This window comes from Chinchilla lanigera, unplaced genomic scaffold (genome assembly GCF_000276665.1).
Source record: "Chinchilla lanigera isolate Chin_1 unplaced genomic scaffold, ChiLan1.0 scaffold00021, whole genome shotgun sequence".
Classification (NCBI taxonomy): domain Eukaryota; kingdom Metazoa; phylum Chordata; class Mammalia; order Rodentia; family Chinchillidae; genus Chinchilla; species Chinchilla lanigera.
The window spans coordinates 12,870,353-12,890,616 of record NW_004955422.1 but is presented as its reverse complement, the minus strand read 5'-3'; the positions used below and the strand labels follow the sequence as shown (position 1 = coordinate 12,890,616).

General features: G+C 38.3%; 1 protein-coding gene across 2 annotated transcripts in view; it reads left to right on the top strand.

Moving 5' to 3' along the window:
- Hipk3 (homeodomain interacting protein kinase 3) overlaps positions 1 to 20,264 on the top strand; it is an 86,414-nt gene that overhangs the window by 37,578 nt on the left and 28,572 nt on the right. For both annotated transcript variants that reach the window (XM_005384160.2, XM_013513979.1), the window contains one exon: positions 14,721 to 14,844. In XM_005384160.2, the coding sequence (XP_005384217.1) occupies positions 14,721 to 14,844 (124 nt within the window). The remainder of the gene's footprint in view (positions 1 to 14,720; positions 14,845 to 20,264) is intronic.

The window sequence follows — 20,264 nt, the reverse complement described above, 5'->3', positions numbered from 1 at the left end:
CCTCAATTGAGCATCATTTATTTTTCCTGCATATCAGTGATATTACATATGTGTGTGTGTGTTTTTGGGCTCCCTGTTCTGTTCTATTTATTGTTTGGTCCATTCTGTCAGTATCACAGTGACATTACTCATAATCGATAATGGAAATCTTCCTACTTGTTCTTTAAGGGGCTGTTTCTGGTCTTTTGTATTTCTAGGTGAATTTCAGATTCTGTCAATTTCTACAAAAAACAGTTCTATTTTTAGAGTATATTTTCCCCGACATTATACTATGAAACCATCTCCTCGCCCAGGACTTTAATAATGACATCTAATTCTGACTTAGAAGATTTCAAGAACAGACTTCTTTTGGTCGGTGTCAGTGTGTTGTCCCCCTCTGCACCCTCCCTGTATATAATGCTCTTCTTTGTCTTCTGTTTAGGCAGTTGGGAAAAAAATTGGGATAAGAAGAAGAAAAAAAGGTGGGATGAAGTAGAACCTTTAAGAGATAGTTAAGCCTCTATTTTTATGAATGGATTAATCTATTCATCCAATTAATGTATTAACAGGTCATTTTGAGAGTGGGAGAGTGAGTCTGCTATAAAAGCCAATTTGTCTAGGTCTCTCATACAGTTTGTGTCCTTTGCCATGTGATACCCTGTGCCACATTGGGACTGTGCCATCACTAGGAGACCATTGCTGGATGTGATCCCTTTTCACCTTGGACCAGAATGGGAAGCCAAAATAAACTTCTTTTCTTTATAATTTATGTAGTCAGTGGTATTGTATAGTAACAACAGAAATGGGCTATGACAGTTTCTTTTTTGGAGGTAAATTTTATACACAGTAGGATGCGCAAATAGTATTTAGAAGTCATAATGGGCAACTAGTGATTGAATTTTTTTTAAGTGGATTCCAGTTTTCTGGTACAATTCTGTCATTTCCTCCATTTTCTGGGTCGTTTTTATTACTTTGAAGTTCCTGTCTCCTAATTTCAGTAGCTGGATGACTGTGGGACTGCTTCTGTTGATCTCTTTCTCCTTTCAGTTTTCATTTGGCTTTATTTCCTGTTATGCTGACAACTTTGTCCACTTTTTAATACTGGACCCTGGTATGAATTCTTGAGCTTTGTCAGTATGACACTCTTTAATCTTGTGTGGCTATTTAATGTAAACTTAACTAAAATGAAGTAAATCTTAAATTTTATTTCTTCAGTTGAATTAGTAACATCCGAATGTTACTGGCCGCATACATAGATAGTACAGATAGAGAACATTTGCATCATTGCACGAAGTTCTGTTTTACAGGGCTTTGCTGGTGACTGAGGGTAATATCTTCTCCCACAGAGAATTCATTTTATTGTGGAAGACGGGTAGATCATATATTGTAGGGAGGCTGGTCTGTGTTCAGCTTGCCCTGTTCCTAGGGTGTAGTCCCTTGTGATTTCAGTTGAAGAGCGTGGGGTATGTGTCAAGGCCCCTCATGCTTTGTAGTTTCTAAGCTGTAGTTTTTGTTTTACTAAACCAGTGGGACAGGCTCTAGGCTCCTGTACACCTTTATGTTCAGCCTCTGTGCCTTACTATGAACTGCCAGCCATCTCAAGGAAATAGAAGGCTTAAATTAATTAATTAATCAATCACAATATCATCAGTAACTTTTTTCCATTCCCCTATTTCCCTTAAGCTTCTCTCCCTGCTTATTTCCTTCCTCTTTAATAAGAATCTCCTTTCTTACATTCATGTCATCTTTTTTATAGTGCATATGTTATAGAAACATATGATAGTTATCCGGCATATTTTGCTTAAGATGGTAATCTTCAGCTGCATTCATTTTCAACAAATGATACAGTTTTATTCTGTATGGCTGAGTATTCTGTGGTCCAATTTCTTTTCCATTCGTCCACTGATGGGCATGTAGTCTTGTTCCATAACTTGGTTATTGTGAATTGTTCCAGAATAAATGTGGCTATGCAGGTATCCTCTACTGTGCTTACTTTAACTCCTTTATACAAAGCAATGGTATAAACTGGGTCATATGGTAGTTCTATTTTTAGTTTTTTGAATAACCTTCATACTGATTTTCATAGTGGCTTACTAATTTACATTCCTACCAGCAGTGTAGAAGCCCCTTCTCCCTATCCTCACCAGCATTTATTATTTTTTGTATTCTTTTTATTTTTTATTTTTTATTTTAAAGAGTAAAAGAAGGATAACATAATAATGGGGGGGGCTTACCAAATTACAGACAAAGTGGTAGGAAATTATCAATGGTTATTGTTTTACATATTGTTATCTACAAGATAGTTTCTCAGGAAAACAAATAGACAAATAATAGTGAGTTACAGACAGAAGAGGTAGGAGATTATCAGTAGTTGTACTATACTTTGGTATTTTCAAAGTGGCTTCTAAAGAAAATAAATAGAGCTATACATGAGTGACCTATTGAATAATCATTAACTTTTCTCAGTGGTTGTTCTAGGAAGCACATAATGATAGACATGCATCCATTTATGAAATAGGATAGCAACAATACAAACATTGCAGAATTATGGATAGATTAGTAGGAAAATATCAATGACTGCTGTAATACATGGTGGTATCTTCGAAGTGGTTTCTCAGGAAGACAAAGATATGCAAGAAGGATCTAACCAGTAGTTACAGCCTAAGGGTTGTCAAAAATCAAGTGAGCCGTCTAGGGTAAAAGCCATTTTTTGTAGCGTTTTCTCTCCAGGCTCCCATCGCATTGGGGCTCTACAACCAGTTAGTGTCCTCTCCCCAACTGTCAGCACAGGCAGAAGGAATCCTGCTGCAGACTTCTCTGGAGCTCCACCACAGCCTGTACTGTCAGGGGAAGAATGGCTTCCAGGGAGTCTCTGCAGGTATTGTGCAAGGTCCTCCTGGTTTACAGCTTCCGAGCGGCTCTCATGACCCCAGTCCACAAGACCTCTGACTCCTCAGGCTTAGTCTGCATTCTCATGTTCTCCAAGTCCTTGTTCAGCAGCTGCTTCTCTGCTGACTCTAGACCTTTCTGGTTCTCAATGGCAGGAGCAAGAGTGGCCTGTTGTATAGCATGTATTCCGAGGGGTTTTTCCATGTTTGAATGATTCACACATGTCCGTGTGTGGGCATCTGCAGCCGGTGCATGGTGGGCTAATTGTGTCATTGTTTCTCTGTGTCGTTATAGTTCTCAATTAAGCGCTTGCTGCCGCGTGGCTCCCCATGCGCCGGAGGCCCTCCTTCCGAGTGCCTGCAAGGCAGGGAGCGAGCTGGTCGGAAGACCGGTGCTCCCCTCCTGTGGCTCCCGGTGGGCCTGTGAGGCAGGGAGCGAGCGCTGGCTGGAAGACCGGCGCTTCCTGCCCGTGGCTCCCTGTGCGCCTGGGCCCCTTCTTTCCGTATTTTTTGTATTCTTGGTGATAGTCATTCTGGCTAGGATGAGATGGACTCTTGAAGTAGTTTTGATAGGCTGGTTTGAATGGCTAGTGATGTTGAACATTTTTTCATATACTTATTAGCCACTTTTACCTCTTTTGAGAAGTGTTTGTTTAGTTTATTTGTTCATTTATTGATTTTGCTATTTAATTTTTTTTCCCCTTGAGTTGTTTATATAGTCTTAAGTATTAATCCACTATTAGAGGCTTTTTTCCCATTCTGTAGGTTGTCTTTTCAGTATGTTGTTTGCCTTGCTGTGTAGAAACTTTTTAATTGGATGCCATTCCATTTGTTGATTCTTGCTGCTATTTCCTGTGTTATCAAAATCCTATTCAGGAAGTCTTTGCCTATGCCTCTGACTTCATGTGTTTTCTTGAAGCATTCTCAAAGTTTCAGGTCTTCTGCATAGGTGTTTGATCTGTTTTGAGTTGATTTGATCTGTTTTGAGTTGATTTTTGCACAGGGTGAGAGATACGGACCTATTTCAGTCTTCTACATATGGATACCCAGTTTTCCACTATTAGGTAAAGAAGGTTTCTTTTCTCTATTACATGATTTTAGCTCCTTTGTCAAGAATCAAAATCAGGTGGCTCTAGTTGTGTGGATTTGTTTCTGTGTCCTCTTATTTAAATTTCATTGCTGTATTTGTCTGGTTTTGTGCCAGTATCGTGCATGCTGTTTTCATTATTGTCTTTGTTGTTGGTCAAATTTGAAACTGGGTATTGTGGTGCCTCTAGCCTTGCTCTTTTTTCTCGGGATTTCTTTTTCTATTCTGAGTCTTTTGTTTTCCTATATTAATTTTAGGATTATTTTTTCTAATTCTGTGAAGGATATCATTTTGATAGGGATTGCATTGAATCTGTAGATCGCTTTTGACAATATAGCCATTTTAACAGTATTAATTCTGCCAATCCATGAACATGGGAGGTCTTTCCATCTTGTAATGTAATCTTCAATTTCTTTCCTCAGTGTTCTATACTTTTCATTATTAAGGTCTTTTCTCCTCCTTGGTTAGATTGCTTATGAGGTATTTCAATTTTATTTTGAAGCTATAATGAAGGAAATTGTTTTTCCTGATTTCTCAGCTTGTTCATTATCAACATATAGAAAGGTTCTTTTAAATGTTGATTTTTGTATCCTGTAAGGCTTACTTTAATAAGTTTTCTCTTTATACTGAAACTTTATTCCTTCAAGTCCTACCTGTTTTGTCTGCTCTTTGATGACCTCATGCAGCTTTAGAATTTTTTATTTTTCAGAGCACTTTTAGGTTCACAGCAAAATTTCATTGAATGTAGAGAGTTCTTATATGCCCTCCATTACCTACTTACCACATCCCTTACTCTTCACATTTTGTACCACTGTGGTACATTTGTTATGTCTGATGAGTCAGCACTGATGCATTATTGTTACTCATAGTCTGTACACGTAGCTGTGTGTGGGTATGTTTTATAGCTGTTCAGTATCCTTTCACTTTCTTTATTGGGCAGAATAAAATTCAGTATATTTGAAAACATCTCAGTGGTTCCTGACAATGTTTTGAACTGACTTGTTGGGATTAATGGCTCTGCTAGGAAGTTAGGCATGGTGATGTATTTGAAGTTTTATGTTTTTTTCCTTCTTATGGCTTGTGTCTAATGTCCACCCAAGGCCTCATGTAGTCATAAGTGGGTCTTTTTCAGAGGTGGCTGGATTTAGTGTGTGTGATTGATTCATGGTGCAGTGCTGTGATTAAGGTTGGGTGATTACAAAATAATCCACTGACTAGTTTGGCACTGCTCTGATCCTGGTAGCCTGTATCTGATGTAAGGGACAGAAAGAGGCTTTGCTACCTCTGCCCACCATGAGCTGTTTCTCTCTGCGATGCCTGTCTAGTGCACCACCCTGCCTTGGAGCCAGCTGATTATGGACTGAAACCGCTACAGACTGTGAGCTAAATAAACCTTTTCCCCTTTAACTTTGCGTGTCAGATATTGTGTCTCTGCAATGAGAGAAAAGTAACTAAGACACCCCTTAAGTCACATTGGTCTAGATTTAGAAGTTGTTCACTGTAGTTGGCCATATTGTGAGTTCTCAAGTAGCTGAGATTTTCATTTAAAATATGTACTACAGTGAAAGGTATTTTGGGGAGCATTGCACCTTAAGTGAACATTTTGTTTATTGATTTTTTCGGGGGGGAGCTGGGGATCAAACCTAGGGCCTGTGCATGCAAGGCAAGAACTACCACTGAGCCGCACCCCCAGCTCCTGGACCTCTTTTAAAGGCTGATTTAAGTTTGTAAAATACTCTGGCAGGGATTAGATGAAATATGAGATGCAGCCCTAGATCTTAAGAACTTTTTACCCTTCTTTATAGAGGAGATGAAGCACACATATAAATATTATCAGGACTGTTTGTAGAGGATACATTTCATTTCTTAAAAGGTTTACAATTTAAGCCTAAGTTTTTGTCCTTCCACGGTCGTTTATTAACTCTGAAGAAGTCACTTCAGCATTTTTAATTCCAGGTGCTTTATGGGCTAGATTATTTATGCCAAGTACTTTACATATTTTTATTGTCAAAATATTCTGGAAAGGTATTTACGTCCCTGCTTTAGTCTATTTTGTGTTACTATAACAGAATAGCCCAAGCTGGGTACTTTTACTTTTAAGTAAAGAGGTTTATTTGGATCACACTTTCGGTGGTTGGATGATATTTAAACATCATGCACGAGGTTTCTGGAGGGGGCCCCCTTAAGTGTGTCTTGACATGGTAGAAAAATAGGAAGGGAACCATGCAGAAAGGGCATGTGTGAGAGCAAGAGATGAGGAGACCCAGGCTTGATCTTTTTGTAGCAGTTTATTCATAGAAATCAGTTCTCCTCCTGTTAGATCCAACTCACTGCTACTGATAACATTCGCAGCATTAATACATTTGTAAGGGTGGAGTTTTTCAGCTTCATTACTTTTTGGTGGGCCTCACCTCTTGAAGCATACATATTCGTCCTGCTGCCCCATTAAGCCCTACATAGCTAGTAATGCAGCCCCACAGATCTTAAACTTATAACATTATTTTGTGATATTTAGCCATATTTTTCATGATTTGATTGTACAGTACTTGAGTGCAGACTGTTCTTGTTTTTTTGTTTTGGTGCTGGGAATTGAACTCGCAACCTTTTACTTGCCACTTAGGCGCTGTGCCCCTGAGATATATCCCTGTCCCTTGGTTTTGTTTTTTTGAGGCAGGGTCTTGCTATATAATTTAGGCTGGGGTCTGAGTTCAATTTCCAGTACAAAAAACACGTTATATAGTTTAGGCTGGCCTGGACTCACTATATAACCCAGGTTGGCTTCAAACTTAAGATGCTCCTCCTGCCTCAGCCCCCTGAGTGCTAGGATTACAGGTGTGCACCATCACACCCTGCTTTGAGTGTCACCCTGTAGAAGACAAGGGAACTGTATGTAAGGGAGACTGCAGTGCTAACTCTACCTCCTGTGCACACCATACACAGTCAGAGTCTATGTAAGGTGTTGCCAGCACTTCTGTGACTTGGTGAATAAAACACAGTGATTACTGGTAATGTGTTAGTATTTGCCTTAGTTACTTTCTTGTTGCTGGGACACACTACCTGACACCCACAACTTAAAGGAGGAAAGGTTTATTTTGTCTCATAGTTTGTAGAGGTTTCATTCCATAATCAGCCGGCTCCAAGGCAGAGTAGCATGGCGTAGGAGAAACAGCTCACGGTGTGGCAGCTGGAAGCAGAGAGAGATCCGGGGGGAGGGAGCACTCAGAGAGGAAGGAGGGAATCAGGGACCCTTCCAGGCCATGCCCGCAGTGACCCATGTCCTCTAAGCAGGCTTCACCTCCCAGATCACATTTAGCTATGAACCAACCCACTGATGAGTATCATCGCTATGATCCAGTCACCTCTCAGAAGCCATGAGCACGGGAAGCTTTTGGGGAACATGTAGTGTGTGTATTTCAGCCATCTTTACAAGTATGTGTGCCTGTGAAGACAGACGCTTATTGTGTGATACGTAAATTTCCTTATTTATTTTGTGTTATTTTGTAAAATAATAAGTTAAAACATAAAAAGCTTTTTTTATAATTAACTATATTATATGTTTTGTATGCTGCCTACAATTCCTCCTCACCCCACGGGGTCTAGGGAACCAAGAAATTGGTCTTAAAGGTGTTACTACCTCAACATTGTCACGTTGAGGATTAAGTTTCTAGTGCATGAACTCTGGATACAAAGTATATGGCAAATATGAGCAGTGCCTCATTTACAAATGAATGGAGGTTGTAATGAAATTTATGACTTGTTTAAGGGCTAGAGGTTATAACTGTGAGACTTCGGATTTGAATTCCGTTTTCTGTGACTCTGAAGTCCATTTTTATTTGAGTATACCAGTGCTTAACAATCTGTTCTGAGGATTAAAAGGCCCTCCCTGAAAATCGATGGTGTATTTTATGATAATGTACTTATAAAAATTATGGGTAGTATTGTTCCTGTGATATTTCTGCCGAAATTAGATAAATTGAGTCTTCTCCTGAGGAAACATTAGATAAACACAAGTTGAAGGACATGTACAAACCAACTGTTCTATATTCTTCAATGACTGTGTCATTAAAACCATAAAAGACATGTTTTTCAAAGAGGAAGGCAATTAAGAGGTAGAGGGAGAAGAGGGAAAGGGCATTAAAATAGGAATTAAGTTGTGTTATGTGCATATACCAACTTCGCACAATGCGTTTAGACATCATGTCCTGCAAACGTGCTAATAAAAATAACAAGTACTGAGCTGAGTATGGTAAGGCTTACCTGTAGTCCCAGCACACTAGAGGCTGCAGCAGGAGGACCATCATGAAATCCAGGCCAACCTGGGCTACATAGAGAGCTCAAAGCCAGCTTGAACTATAGACCCTGTGTCAAAAAACAAACAAACAAACAAACAAAAAAACCATAAAGCAAAACAAAAACGTATTGAGTGTTGTAAATAAACAAAAGAGATACAAGGCTGAGATTTAAAATTTTTTTCTATAAAGGAAGACATTATAGAGACATAGAGACATTTGATAAAATTTGAATAGAATTCAAATATGGTTAAAACGAACATACTATAGCTATAAGACTCCTTGTGTTTAGGGTGTATATACTGAGTGATACATTTGGAGATAAAGGGGTTTATTGTCTGCTATTTAAATTTCTTTTTTTTGTTTTTTTTCCGGTACCGGGAATCGAACTCAAGACCTTGCGCTTGCCAGGCAGGTGCTGTGCCGCTGAGCTAAATCCCCAGCCCATGCTACTTAAATTTCAAACAGTTCAGGAAAATTGTATTTGTCTCTGTATAAAAGAGAGGACAGTGTAAATAAGATAATACATTAACATTTGAGGATCTGGTTCAAAGTATTATCTGAATATACTATTTTTGCAATGTTTCTATAAGTTTGAAGTTGTGTCAACATAAAACAGTTAAAAGGAAAAGAATACTAATATATTTGTTCAGCTGTTAAGTAAAATTTCTCTTTAAGAAATGGTATACTCCATAGCCTCATGAGATTACATACAAAGCACCTGATGAATCAGTGCCTGATTTTCCATATACTCGTTAAGGATTGGTATGTGGTCTTATGATTAACCAATGCATATCATAATATATTTAATAGTTCATAAAATAAAAATAATTTATATACCAGGTGATAAGAAGCTTGGAATTTTAATGTGTTCTGTGTGCATAGGTTTGTTTATAATAGTCCCGTACTACTCACCAACTAAGAAAGTTAATTCTAAGCCTCAATTTCTTTATTTCTAAAATGGGGTGATGTATATCTAAGGTGATATATATCTAAGGAGGATTAAATGAGATAGTCAGTATAAACCAGGCGTTCTTGTACCTGCTAGGCAAATGCTGTACCACTAAGCTATACCTTCAGCCCAGTATAGAACATTTAACAAACAATCTCCTAATAAGAGCTTAAGTAACATTTTTTGATATTGTCAATCATTGTTATAATTAGAAGATAAAGTCATTGCAGTTATTTTTGTTATCTGATTTAGTTTGAACGTACCTTATAGATAAGGATGTTCTGTTGATCTTTTATTGATGATATAATTTTAAATATGTCTTGCAGTGAAATAAAAGTAAGAAACCCTGGGTTCTGTACTTCTATTCACCTGTAAAATAGAGATAAATATATTTTCTAATTTCCAGTACCTCATATTTGTAAGGGCTGTTAAATACAAATTATGGTGCTGACAATGTAGTGCTGTTATCTGAGCTGTTATAACCAGGCATTAATTTTTCTACGTTCAATAGAGTACAAACCAAGGTATATAGAGGAGACATATTCAACCTCATTTGCTAATATGTGTTTTCTTTATCTTCCAGATACTTTTCATACTTCTCTATCAACCCAGCCCTTTAGCTTCTTTGGATGTTCGTCAGTGGGGTCCCCATATTTTCACTTCCATATCACAGCTGTTGGCAGATGAAGCATGATGCCTATAGTGCTGTCTGTTAATGAGATGCTTTTCTGATTCTTGCTTTTATAAAACATTGGCAATTGATCAGTCAGATGGGCTTCCCACCTTTTTTGATATTAGGCTGTAAACTATATTTGACATATCAGTAATGAACACTAAATCCTTGCTATATTCTAATCTCTACCTTGCAGGTTTTAAATGTAGCAGGCTTCGAAAATGTTGATACTATTCTTTGAGTTTAGGTCCTAGGTCATTGTCTTTCATTCCTAAAATATCTGGGTCTTTGAATAAGCATATTTTAAATAGAAGTGTATTTAGCCCACTGTACACAAATTACATGTGAATGAGGTTCTATTCTAAGAGTGTAATTTGATTATATGTCAACATATTGGATAGCTGCAGCTATAGTCATCAAAACAGTCTGCCTGTATGTCCACTATTCTGTAATGTAAAAATTTATTCCTTACAGCAAGTTTTCTTATTGTATCAGAAATATTTATAACTTAAAAATAGTTGTAGAAATGGTTAATCATCTCTTTTGAAATCTGTTTACTTTGCAAAGAGTTTGAGATTGTGTTAGTTGTTTTAAAAATGAACCATCCCACATGCAGATATGGAAAAGAGTGCTGATTAATCTAGAAATAAACTTACCACTGGTGTACCAGCATTCATTCTTCTGCGGAAGCTTCAGCTGTACAAGTGCATTTCCATGTATCATAAATTTCACTTGTGTTAGGATTTGCGTGGATTCCAGGAGGTCTCCAGTGCAGGGTCCCCTGTTGTGCTTAAATGCGTGTCCTTTATGCTGTGCTGCTCTGGGACACTTGCAGTGTTTTTCCCTTTTAAAGCAGTACATTCCCAATTCCAATACACCTACTAGTAAATTGTTCCTTATAGTAAATGGAAATAAACCGTTCACTTAATATCTAATTTGATGATGATAACAGTAGCAAAAATGAACAGTTTTTATAAAATCTAGGTAACTGACAATTTTAAACATTATTCTTGCTTATATAGCAGGAGATGCTTATTTAGAATGACTCAAATACTGTGAAAAATGTGTATCTTTTCCTCCTCTTTGGCAGGTTTATTACTCATTAATAGTTGCCAAAAAAACACCCCAAAAAACCCAAAAAGCAAAATCCCTTTGGGGTTCTGTACAATCCTAGATTTGCTCTGCTTGTACAAACACACATTTTACCTGTACCTATGTTTTATAACCATTTTAGGTCTTCAATGTCTTTTGCTAGTATAGAGCTTTACCTTGTAAGAATTTATTAATGTTGAATTGGTATTTATGAGTAATCACCCCTATTGCTAGTAGATATCTCATCCACTGTTGAGCTCATTTTCTAACTGCTTCTGTAAAAGGCTGTTACGGTCAGTTTATGAACTCAATATCTCCCCAGTAAAGCCTTACTTTAGTTAAAGTATTCAGAGAATATCTATGTACTTAATGTGAAAGAGTTTTTATGGTTAAGATGAGTAAATATAGCTGGGCATGGTGGTATACACCTGTAATCCCAGCATTCAGGAGGCTGAGGCTGGAGGATTGTCACAAATTTGAGGCTACTCTAGGCTACCTTGTGAGTTCAAGATCAGCTTAAACTATATAGTGAGACCTTGTCTCAGAAAATAAAAAACAACAATCAAAAAAGATGAATAAATGCTTAAAGACCACAGAAAGAGGCTTGTAAAATGTCAACTACAGTTCTCCAAACAAAAGTATATTTATATAGTATTTCAACCTTTATATAGTAGTTCAGTCTTTCTGGTTAGCTTTAAATTCGGAGGTGATATGTTTATATGTATACTTACCACATTCATGGTAAGTACAGCGTATGAGTGGGAGAACTTCCAATAGTATAAAAATCCCATAGTTTAACCCTAGGAATTATTTATTGGAATGTGTAGTAGTTAAAAGTGTGGAGTCCAAGGGCATAGAACCCGGATTTGAATCTCATCTGTAGTTCTTATTAGCTGTGGAGCTTCAGGCAAGTTGGTACTCTTGTGTTTGTTTCTTTATCTACTGGCAGGGTTTATATGAATATCAAATAAGCTAACATTTATAAAACTCTTAAACATTCCCTGGACCATAGTGCTACCAGATGCTGGGTCCCTGGGGGGCTTCTTTCCAGGGTCTTGGGGCCCAGTCAAAGAATGTATGCAAGACGCACAAAAGGCAGCAAAGGTGTACATTTACTGAGGGCGGAAAAGAGGTGTGCTCTACAGGGAAAGAAAGTGTGGGTTGGTGAAAAGGCTCACAGCCTCTCCTCCCCCAAGGATAAGGGGAAAAGGGGCTTTTAGATTTCAAAATTTCTGTGTTCTTCACCTTATAAAAATCAGGCCCTGGAACAGTTGTCCTATCAAAAACTCACTTGGCCTCAAGTCAGATTTAAATTGTCCTATCAAAAAACTTGCTTGGCTTCCTGTCAGAGTTAAGTGAAGGATTAGGAACAGTGTCTTCCAGTTGGTTGTACCCACATGCAAATGAAGAATTGAAAGTGCATGCATCTCTTTTTAAGAAACCTCTATCCCAGTCTGCTGGGCATGGGTTTTTATGACCTGTGACACATTCTGCCCATTTGGTTGTCTGGTTTGCCTCAGACCAAATCTCCTGCCTCAGTAGTGTTATCTTAGTGCTGGATGTTATTATTGTTGTTGTATATTATATAGAATGAGAAGTTAGTTTAAAATGGTACCAAAGTTCTCATATTCTTTCTCAACTCCCTCTTCTTTTTTCCCTCCTATCTATACTTTTGATCATCTAGTAAGCTAAGAACCAGTTAACCATAAAAGGCATGTTACATGTTTTTTTTCATGGTATAGAACTATTAGAAACAGAGGTTAGTATTTTCCAGTTGCATGAAAATCAAAATGAGAATGTAATTTAATTGGCAAAAAACGACTCCAGGATTAGTTTCTAGGTTTTCTGTTTGACTTCCTGGTTTTTCTGAGTCAAACAGTTTGAGGATTTGAGGTTGCCTGGTATAGAGAAAGGATTAGGGAACAGTTAAGTCTCAGTTCCACTACTTTCTGTAACATTTGTTACCTGTTACTATGTAACGAACAACTTCAACACTTAGTTGCTTGAAGAGCAATGATCTGTTATTTTTCACAATTCTGTTTGATGGCTATGTTCAGCCTAGGGGCTCTGAACAATGCAGGGGTCTAATTTTGCAGTTTTTTCTTTATGTAAGGTAATGCAGTGAAAGTTATTTCCATGCTGCCTGGTCGTAGTTAAAGCTCAATGAATGGTATTTGCTTTTCTTGTGCAGTCATAAAGCACTTCAGTTGTCCTAAATGCAGAGCGACTAGCATATACCAGTCCCCTGGTTCATGTCTGTTAAGCTCATACATTTGATTCAGCAAACATTTTCTTGGGTTTCCTGAATCAGCAAATGTATGTTAATACCTTTTGCAGTCAATTCATCCAACAAATAATGAGTGCCTACTATGTGCCAAGCATAGTTCCTGGTGCTGGGATTACAGCATTGAAAAAAAGTTCTTACCCCTGTGTAACTGCACTGGTGTGAAGGTTCTCTCTACCCAGTTCTTAGCTTTTCTTCTGTGGGTATTAGACTTTCTCAGTCTGTCCCCCACACTTGGGACAGTAAGAGACCCGTAATACTTTATTACAAGGTTAGTGGAACCAAGGAAACACTGAGGAACTATCCCATATGAAAAAAAAAAAAAGACTCAAAGTGACATGACAACTAAATGCAGTATGATTCTGAGTTGTATACTTTTGCCAAAAAGGACATTATTTGTATAATTAGCCAAACTTGAATGGAATGGGAGCTTAGATGTTGGAAATGTGTCAGCATTTGTTTCCTGATGTTTGTGATTGTGTTGTGGTAGTGTAGGAGAATACACTTGTTTGAGAGAAAGACAAAGCACTAGGGAAAAGTATTTGAACTGTTTTTGCAACTTTTCTGTAATATCAAGACTTTTAAATGAAGAACACACACACATGGACATATAGATCTAGGATAACGGTGATGAATTTGATTTCCCTTGCAATTACACAGCTATATGTGGAGGTTCTCTTAGGACTTGAATCTTTTCATGGGAAAGCCATGTTAAGAAGCAACATAATTTATCTGGGACTGATACATTTAATGGAGTATATTTTCCAAATAACTAAAGCTTTTTAAGTGCTGAAATAGCTTTTTTTTTTTTTTTTTTTTTACATAGAGTCTTACTGTGTAGTTCAGGCTGGCCTTGAACTCACTATGTAGCCCATGGTGGCCTCAAACTCAAGGTGATCCTCCTGCCTCAGCCTCCCAAGTGCTAGGATTACAGGAGTGTACCACCATGCCTGGCTAAGATTGTTTTTTAATTGTTTTGTTATATCCTGTATTTTCCTACCTTTAAAAGAATGCTTTGCAATTGCTTTTGTCTCTTTTGTATGGTCCCAATTATGTGAATATTTAGTATCATTGTTTTCTGTAATGTTTAGGTCTAGATCCTCTTTTTGCCTTTGAGGGTTTTGTTTTCCTTTGGTCTTATCTCTCACTGGTTTTCAGTTTTGGTGATGTCATAGTGCATGTGCCAGTTTTCATCCTACTGAAAAATATCTGTTTTTCCTTATTTTTAGTATTATATTAATGAAAATTTCAAAAGAATTACAGTGAAGAGACTTCACTATATTGATGTTATACCGTGGTATCCCTTTTAGCTTAATGCAAGATTGTGATTGAGTTTCAAAAACTTTTGAAAGAGGGAAGTTACTCTAAATAGAAAATGATTCCTGTGCTTTTTTATTAACTTTTTTTAGGATGTCAAATGAAATCAGATAATTTAAAAATGAAAACTGTCCTGATTTTTTGTTTATTTAATTTCAGAGCTCCAGAAATTATATTGGGGCTGCCATTTTGTGAAGCCATAGACATGTGGTCACTGGGATGTGTGATTGCAGAGTTATTCCTTGGATGGCCGCTCTACCCAGGAGCCTTGGAGTACGATCAGGTAAACAACTGCTATAGCAATCCAGTCAGATTGGTAGGAAGTGAAGAGTAATAATAGACCTAGAGGAAGGTATGCCCCTCGTATAAAACTTGAAAATCTTCCTGAGGAATTTAAGTTCAGGATCTTAATATTAGTTCTTGATTTTAGAAACTCTTTTATAATGCTGAAAGAAAAATTTTTAAACAAAGTTGCAGTACACAGGTTGCAGACCAGATTTGTAAAAATCTCAAGAGAATTTTTGGCATGACCATTTTATACTGTAGAGATATAAAGGGCTGGATTGTCCCTAGTGGGCTTTGCTTGGATGACTTACTTCGATGATGTATGAGCCCCCTCCTTCCCCACAAGGTACAAACACTGCTAAGCAGCACCATCCACAGCCACTATTGCTCACAAGTACATCAGTCACTGGAACCAGTCCTGATCTTTTCTGCTGTTTTTTAATAGTGGAAAGTCTAATTTAATAATATTTAATGGTTCTCAGTATAATACAGGAAATTACTTCATGAAACACACTTGTGATTTTTATCTATATACATAAGTCTTTCTAAGCTACTAGACAATGTTTTCTAGCGTCTTGATTTTTTTATACAAAGATATTTTTTGCAAACATTGTTTTCTTATTATTTTAGTGTTTCTCTTATTTTATAAATACTTTCACTCAACTGAGTTGTTAGATAAATTCTGTTTTTTGGAATTGGCTTATATTGGGTAAATGTAATTTTTATTTAATTATATATTATTTAGCTTTTAAGCAAGAAAAATTGTAAAATAGAACATTTTAAAGTACACATGCCATAATCATAATATGTTGTGCCTTAATTCTGATTTTTAAGATTTAGTTCTGTATCAAAAGGAATATGAAAAGTAATTTGGGTGACTTAAATGTTCCTGATGACTCTAAAAGTCATTTAATATTATGTTACAAGTTACCATTAACCTTAATTTCTTATGTTCCATTGATTTTCTATTCAGGAACCTTCTCATTTAGGCCAGATTTTCTATCTTGTCTACCTTCCCTCCTCTATGTTCAGGATACATTTTAGAAGAAGAGTTTCAATTAGATTTCCATAAATCCTCTGTCTTCCTTCAGCTTTTCACCCAGCTGCTAACTTCGATGCAGGTCTACTGTCTTGGTTCGTTTTCTCTCATTAGTAGGACAAAATACCTGATGCCCAAAATTAAGGAAGAAAAGGCTTATTTAGCTTACAGTGAGTGGAGGTTTCAGTCCATACTTGGCTGGCTCCAAGGCAGAGTGGCACATGGCAAAGGGCAAATGTTCATGGCAGCAGAAAATAGCAAAGGCAACAACAGCAAAAGGGAGGAGTGGTGGCAAGCAGCCTCTTCCTCTCCCTTACATATGCAAACTCTCCGCCCCAGGGCAGTGCAGCACTCACACCCATAATCAAAAACTAAAAGCCTGCCCCATGACTGCATGTGGCTTTGGGGGGGGCACCCAGACACAAACCATAACATCTACACTATTGCTAGTTTTCAAAGAGCTGTGTAGTCTCTTTGCTGAGGTACAGAGGCTCCAGTCAACTGCTAGAAGTACACTTCAGCTTTGTGGTTTAGTTTGTGGAATGGCTAGTACTCTAGAGCAGGACACCACCATCTAGTGGCAATTTTGAGTTGGTTTGCTGTTATATCCTGGATTTGGACTTTACAATTCTAACCTTGGACAACCAATGTTAGTAGTAAAAAGGATCCCAGAGATTACCTAATTATTGTCCTCTTGCCAGTCTATAAAAGGAGAGAAAATGAGGCCATCTCCATGAATTGACTTGTCAAGTCACCGTGATAATTTTAAAGAAAAACCCCTGACCAAAATCCAGTTTTGCTAAATTCTATAATTAATGTCTTAAAACAAAACTTGGAGTGTTATCTGATAAAGATTAACTATGTTTTCACAATGTATATTATTTCACTTGCAGAGGGATTGGAAAAAGTCATCATATAACATATATAGTCTTTTTTAAGACAAGATTGCATTGTGTAATCCAGGTTGGCCTTGAACTCACTATGTAGCCCAGACTGGCCTTGAGCCTCCTGAGTGCTGGGATTACAGGTGTATGCCATCACACCCAGTGTATAGCGCATATATATATATATATTTCAGTTCACTGTTCTTAATGTGTTCCCCACTAGCAGCTAGATTGATAGAATAGGGGAATAGTCTTTTAAAGATCTTCAAAAGACTTCAATATTTCAAAATAGTAATTTTCTAAAAATATATGAATGCAAGTGAATAGGAGTAAAGGTATTAGGCATTTTTGTTTGGTTTTCAGAGAGTTTTTTTTAACTTACTGTTACATATATTGTTTGCTATATATAGGCTTTGATAAATATCTGTTTTCATGATAAGGGAAGCCCTTCTCTAGTCCTAATTTTCCAAAAAAAATTTTTTTTTAAATCCTAAATTTTTTATGGATTCTCCTGCTTTTTTGCTTAGGCCCTACAAACATTTTAATGGATGCAAAAAGCATGAAAATCCATAAAAAATTTAGGATTTAAAAAAAAAATTTTTTGGAAAATTAGGAATAGAGAAGGGCTTCCCTTATCATGAAAACAAACATTTATCCACTGTTTAGTATGTGTGAAACCCCAGGTTCAAACCCCATTGTTAAAAAAAACAAAAAACTTAATAGATTTGATTCCCTTGGCCCTGAGCAAGCACCTTGGCAGGTCTCAGCTCTTAACCAGGCAGGATGACCCATGTGTTCATTCTAGAAGGGTGTGGACCATTGCCATCCTGCCTGGGTTGGGTCTATACAGTTTCCTGTTGGCCTTTTGATAACAGGATGGTAATACTGTGGTTTGCCCTAAGGGATCCCCTGGACTGCAGACATTCTTCCCTAACACCATTGTGGAATAATAGTCCAATTTCCCCGTGATGGTCTCAATCAATCACCTTTGCCAACACTACAGTTCCCCCTTTAGCTTGTTGACTCAGTAGGAAGAAGAGTTCAGAATGATCAGGGAGAAGCTGTAACTTCCAGTTCAGTGTGAGCGTTGTTCTGCCTGTGGTACAAGCTTTCCCTTGCTCTGGAGCTAAGACTTCTAGGCTAGGAGAGAACAAGGTCACAGGAACAGGAAGCAAAGGTTTTGTTGGTGGGTCATTAGGGGTAATGAAGATTACCATTGTCATTTTCATCCCTTGATTCCTGTGAATCCTGGCTATGTGGAAAACAGTACCACATACTGGACACTGCTTCAGAGCATAGCAGCCTTTTAAGAGACTCTTGTTCTAGCTCTGTGAGGTGTTGCTACCTAGATGGCGCTATAACTGCATCTTCAAAAGACTATTCTGCCATTTATTAATGTAGCTGCTGGTGGAGAACATGTTAAGACTGTTGAATTCCATCAGCATGAGCCTTTGCTGTACTTCTTGGCTGTGAAGTGCATTCCTTGGTCAGAAGCAATGCTGTGTAGAACACCATGGTAGTGGGTGAGGCATTTTGTAAGTCCACAGATGGTAGTTTGAGCAGAAGCATTATGTGCAGGGAAGGCAAATCCATACCCAGAATAAGTGTCTATTCCAGTAAGGACAAAATACTGCCCCTTCCATGATGGAAGTGGCCCAGTATAACCAGTCTGCCAGGCTAATCGTCCTGGAAATAGTTCCTTACTGGGAACTCAGTATTGTTCTCTGCTTCTGGCGGATTGGACATTTAGCAGTAGCTGTAGAGGTCAGCCTTGATAAACGGAAGTCCATGTTGCTGACCACTTTGTTCATGAGCTCATTGGGCAGTGATGACAGAGGTGGCTGAGGAAAGAGGTTGACTGCTATTCACAGAACATGTCATCCTGACCATTTGATTATAAAAGTTCTCTTCGCTTGAAGTCATCTTTGATGAACATTTACATGAGACACATATCTTCACGTCCTTTTCCCATATGGAGAGGTCTGTCTGCATACCTCTTCCTGAAATGTCTTTGTCACTAATTTTCCAGTCGTGCTCCTTCTGAGTCTCTGACCAGCCAGCCAGACCATGAATTTCAGCCTGTGGGTCAGTATGTAGTCACACATCTGGTCATTTTTTTCTGCCAAGCAAAATGTAGAACGGTGTGCACTGTCCACGGTTGTGCTTATTTGAAGATTTCCCTTCCCCACTGCACTTCAGGGATGTCCTAGAAAGGGCTGTAGTGCTGCCTGCATAATGTGCAGAATCATCCATAAACCAGGCCTCAGTCTTCTCTTCCTCTGTCAACTAATCATAGGGTGTACAGTGGACCCCCAAAATTCATAGGGATTATATTCCTAGAGTACCTGTGAATTGTGAAAAACCCCGAATTTCAGATATGGTTAGAAAAGTGCCTGTAAATGCCAATTTTTATAGTTTAACCCCTGAATATGCTTGTCTCCTGCAGTTATATAATGTAATTTAATAAAATATTGTATTAATAAAGCCTTAGAAGGTGCAGGCCATTTTGGTGGCATCTTAAGGATCTTAAGGCTTTAAGAAGAACAAAACTGAGATAGCTAAATTTGGTACAGCGTGTGTTATGATGTGGGAATACTGGTGCATCTACTCCAGGGTTACAGGGCGGCAGGCAGTCAGCAGCAAGGCAAACTGAGTAACACTCTTTGATTGGCTACTTGCAAGCCTCCCACCAAAAAACAAGTATGGAGGATATTTGTGGGTTCTGTAAAATTGCAGGAGAACGATTAGTAGGTTCTAAGGAAAAGCCCGCCAATGACTGAGGCCACTAACTCTGAACTACGACTTTGTGATGGTATCCTGTACCTCATGCGGTGATAGGTGCTTGCTGGGGAACAGAAGGCAGTAGAGGAGGACCAGAAACCACGGGCATTTGGGCCCCTTCTTCATGTAACGTGTACCCCCAGGACCTGTTTGGGCCCAGTCATGTATATGTCACTTCCACTGGATGATGGGCTATTGCTGTGCACCTCCAACTTTATAACTCAGTGGATCAGAGAACACCCAGCTTACGATGGATAGCTGAGTATGAGGTTTTATAGTACCTTGTGTTCTGTGATCAAGCATTCGGTTTCCACTAAGGACAGTAGCAGGCCAGGAGCTGTTTCTCTAAGGGAGAGTAGTTGTCTGTCGATAATGGGAGATCCTTGCTCCAAAATCCTAAGGGCCTGTGCTGTGATTCACCTGTGGGGACCTGCTAGAGGCTTCAAACATGTGTTGTCTGCCAGTAACACCTTAAGTACCTGTGGATCTGCTGGCTCTTATGGCCCAAGTGGCAGAGCAGCCTGCATAACAGCCTGGACCCATTGTAGAGCCTTCTTTCTTTCTTTTTCTTTTTCTTTTGTTTTGGGTACTGGGATTCAAATTCAGGACCTTGAGCTTGCCAGGCAGGCACTGTGCTGCTGAGCTGTATCTCTGGCCCTGAGCTTTTTCTTTTTCTGAGTGCCACTCAAAACTTGCAGCATTCTAAGTCACTTG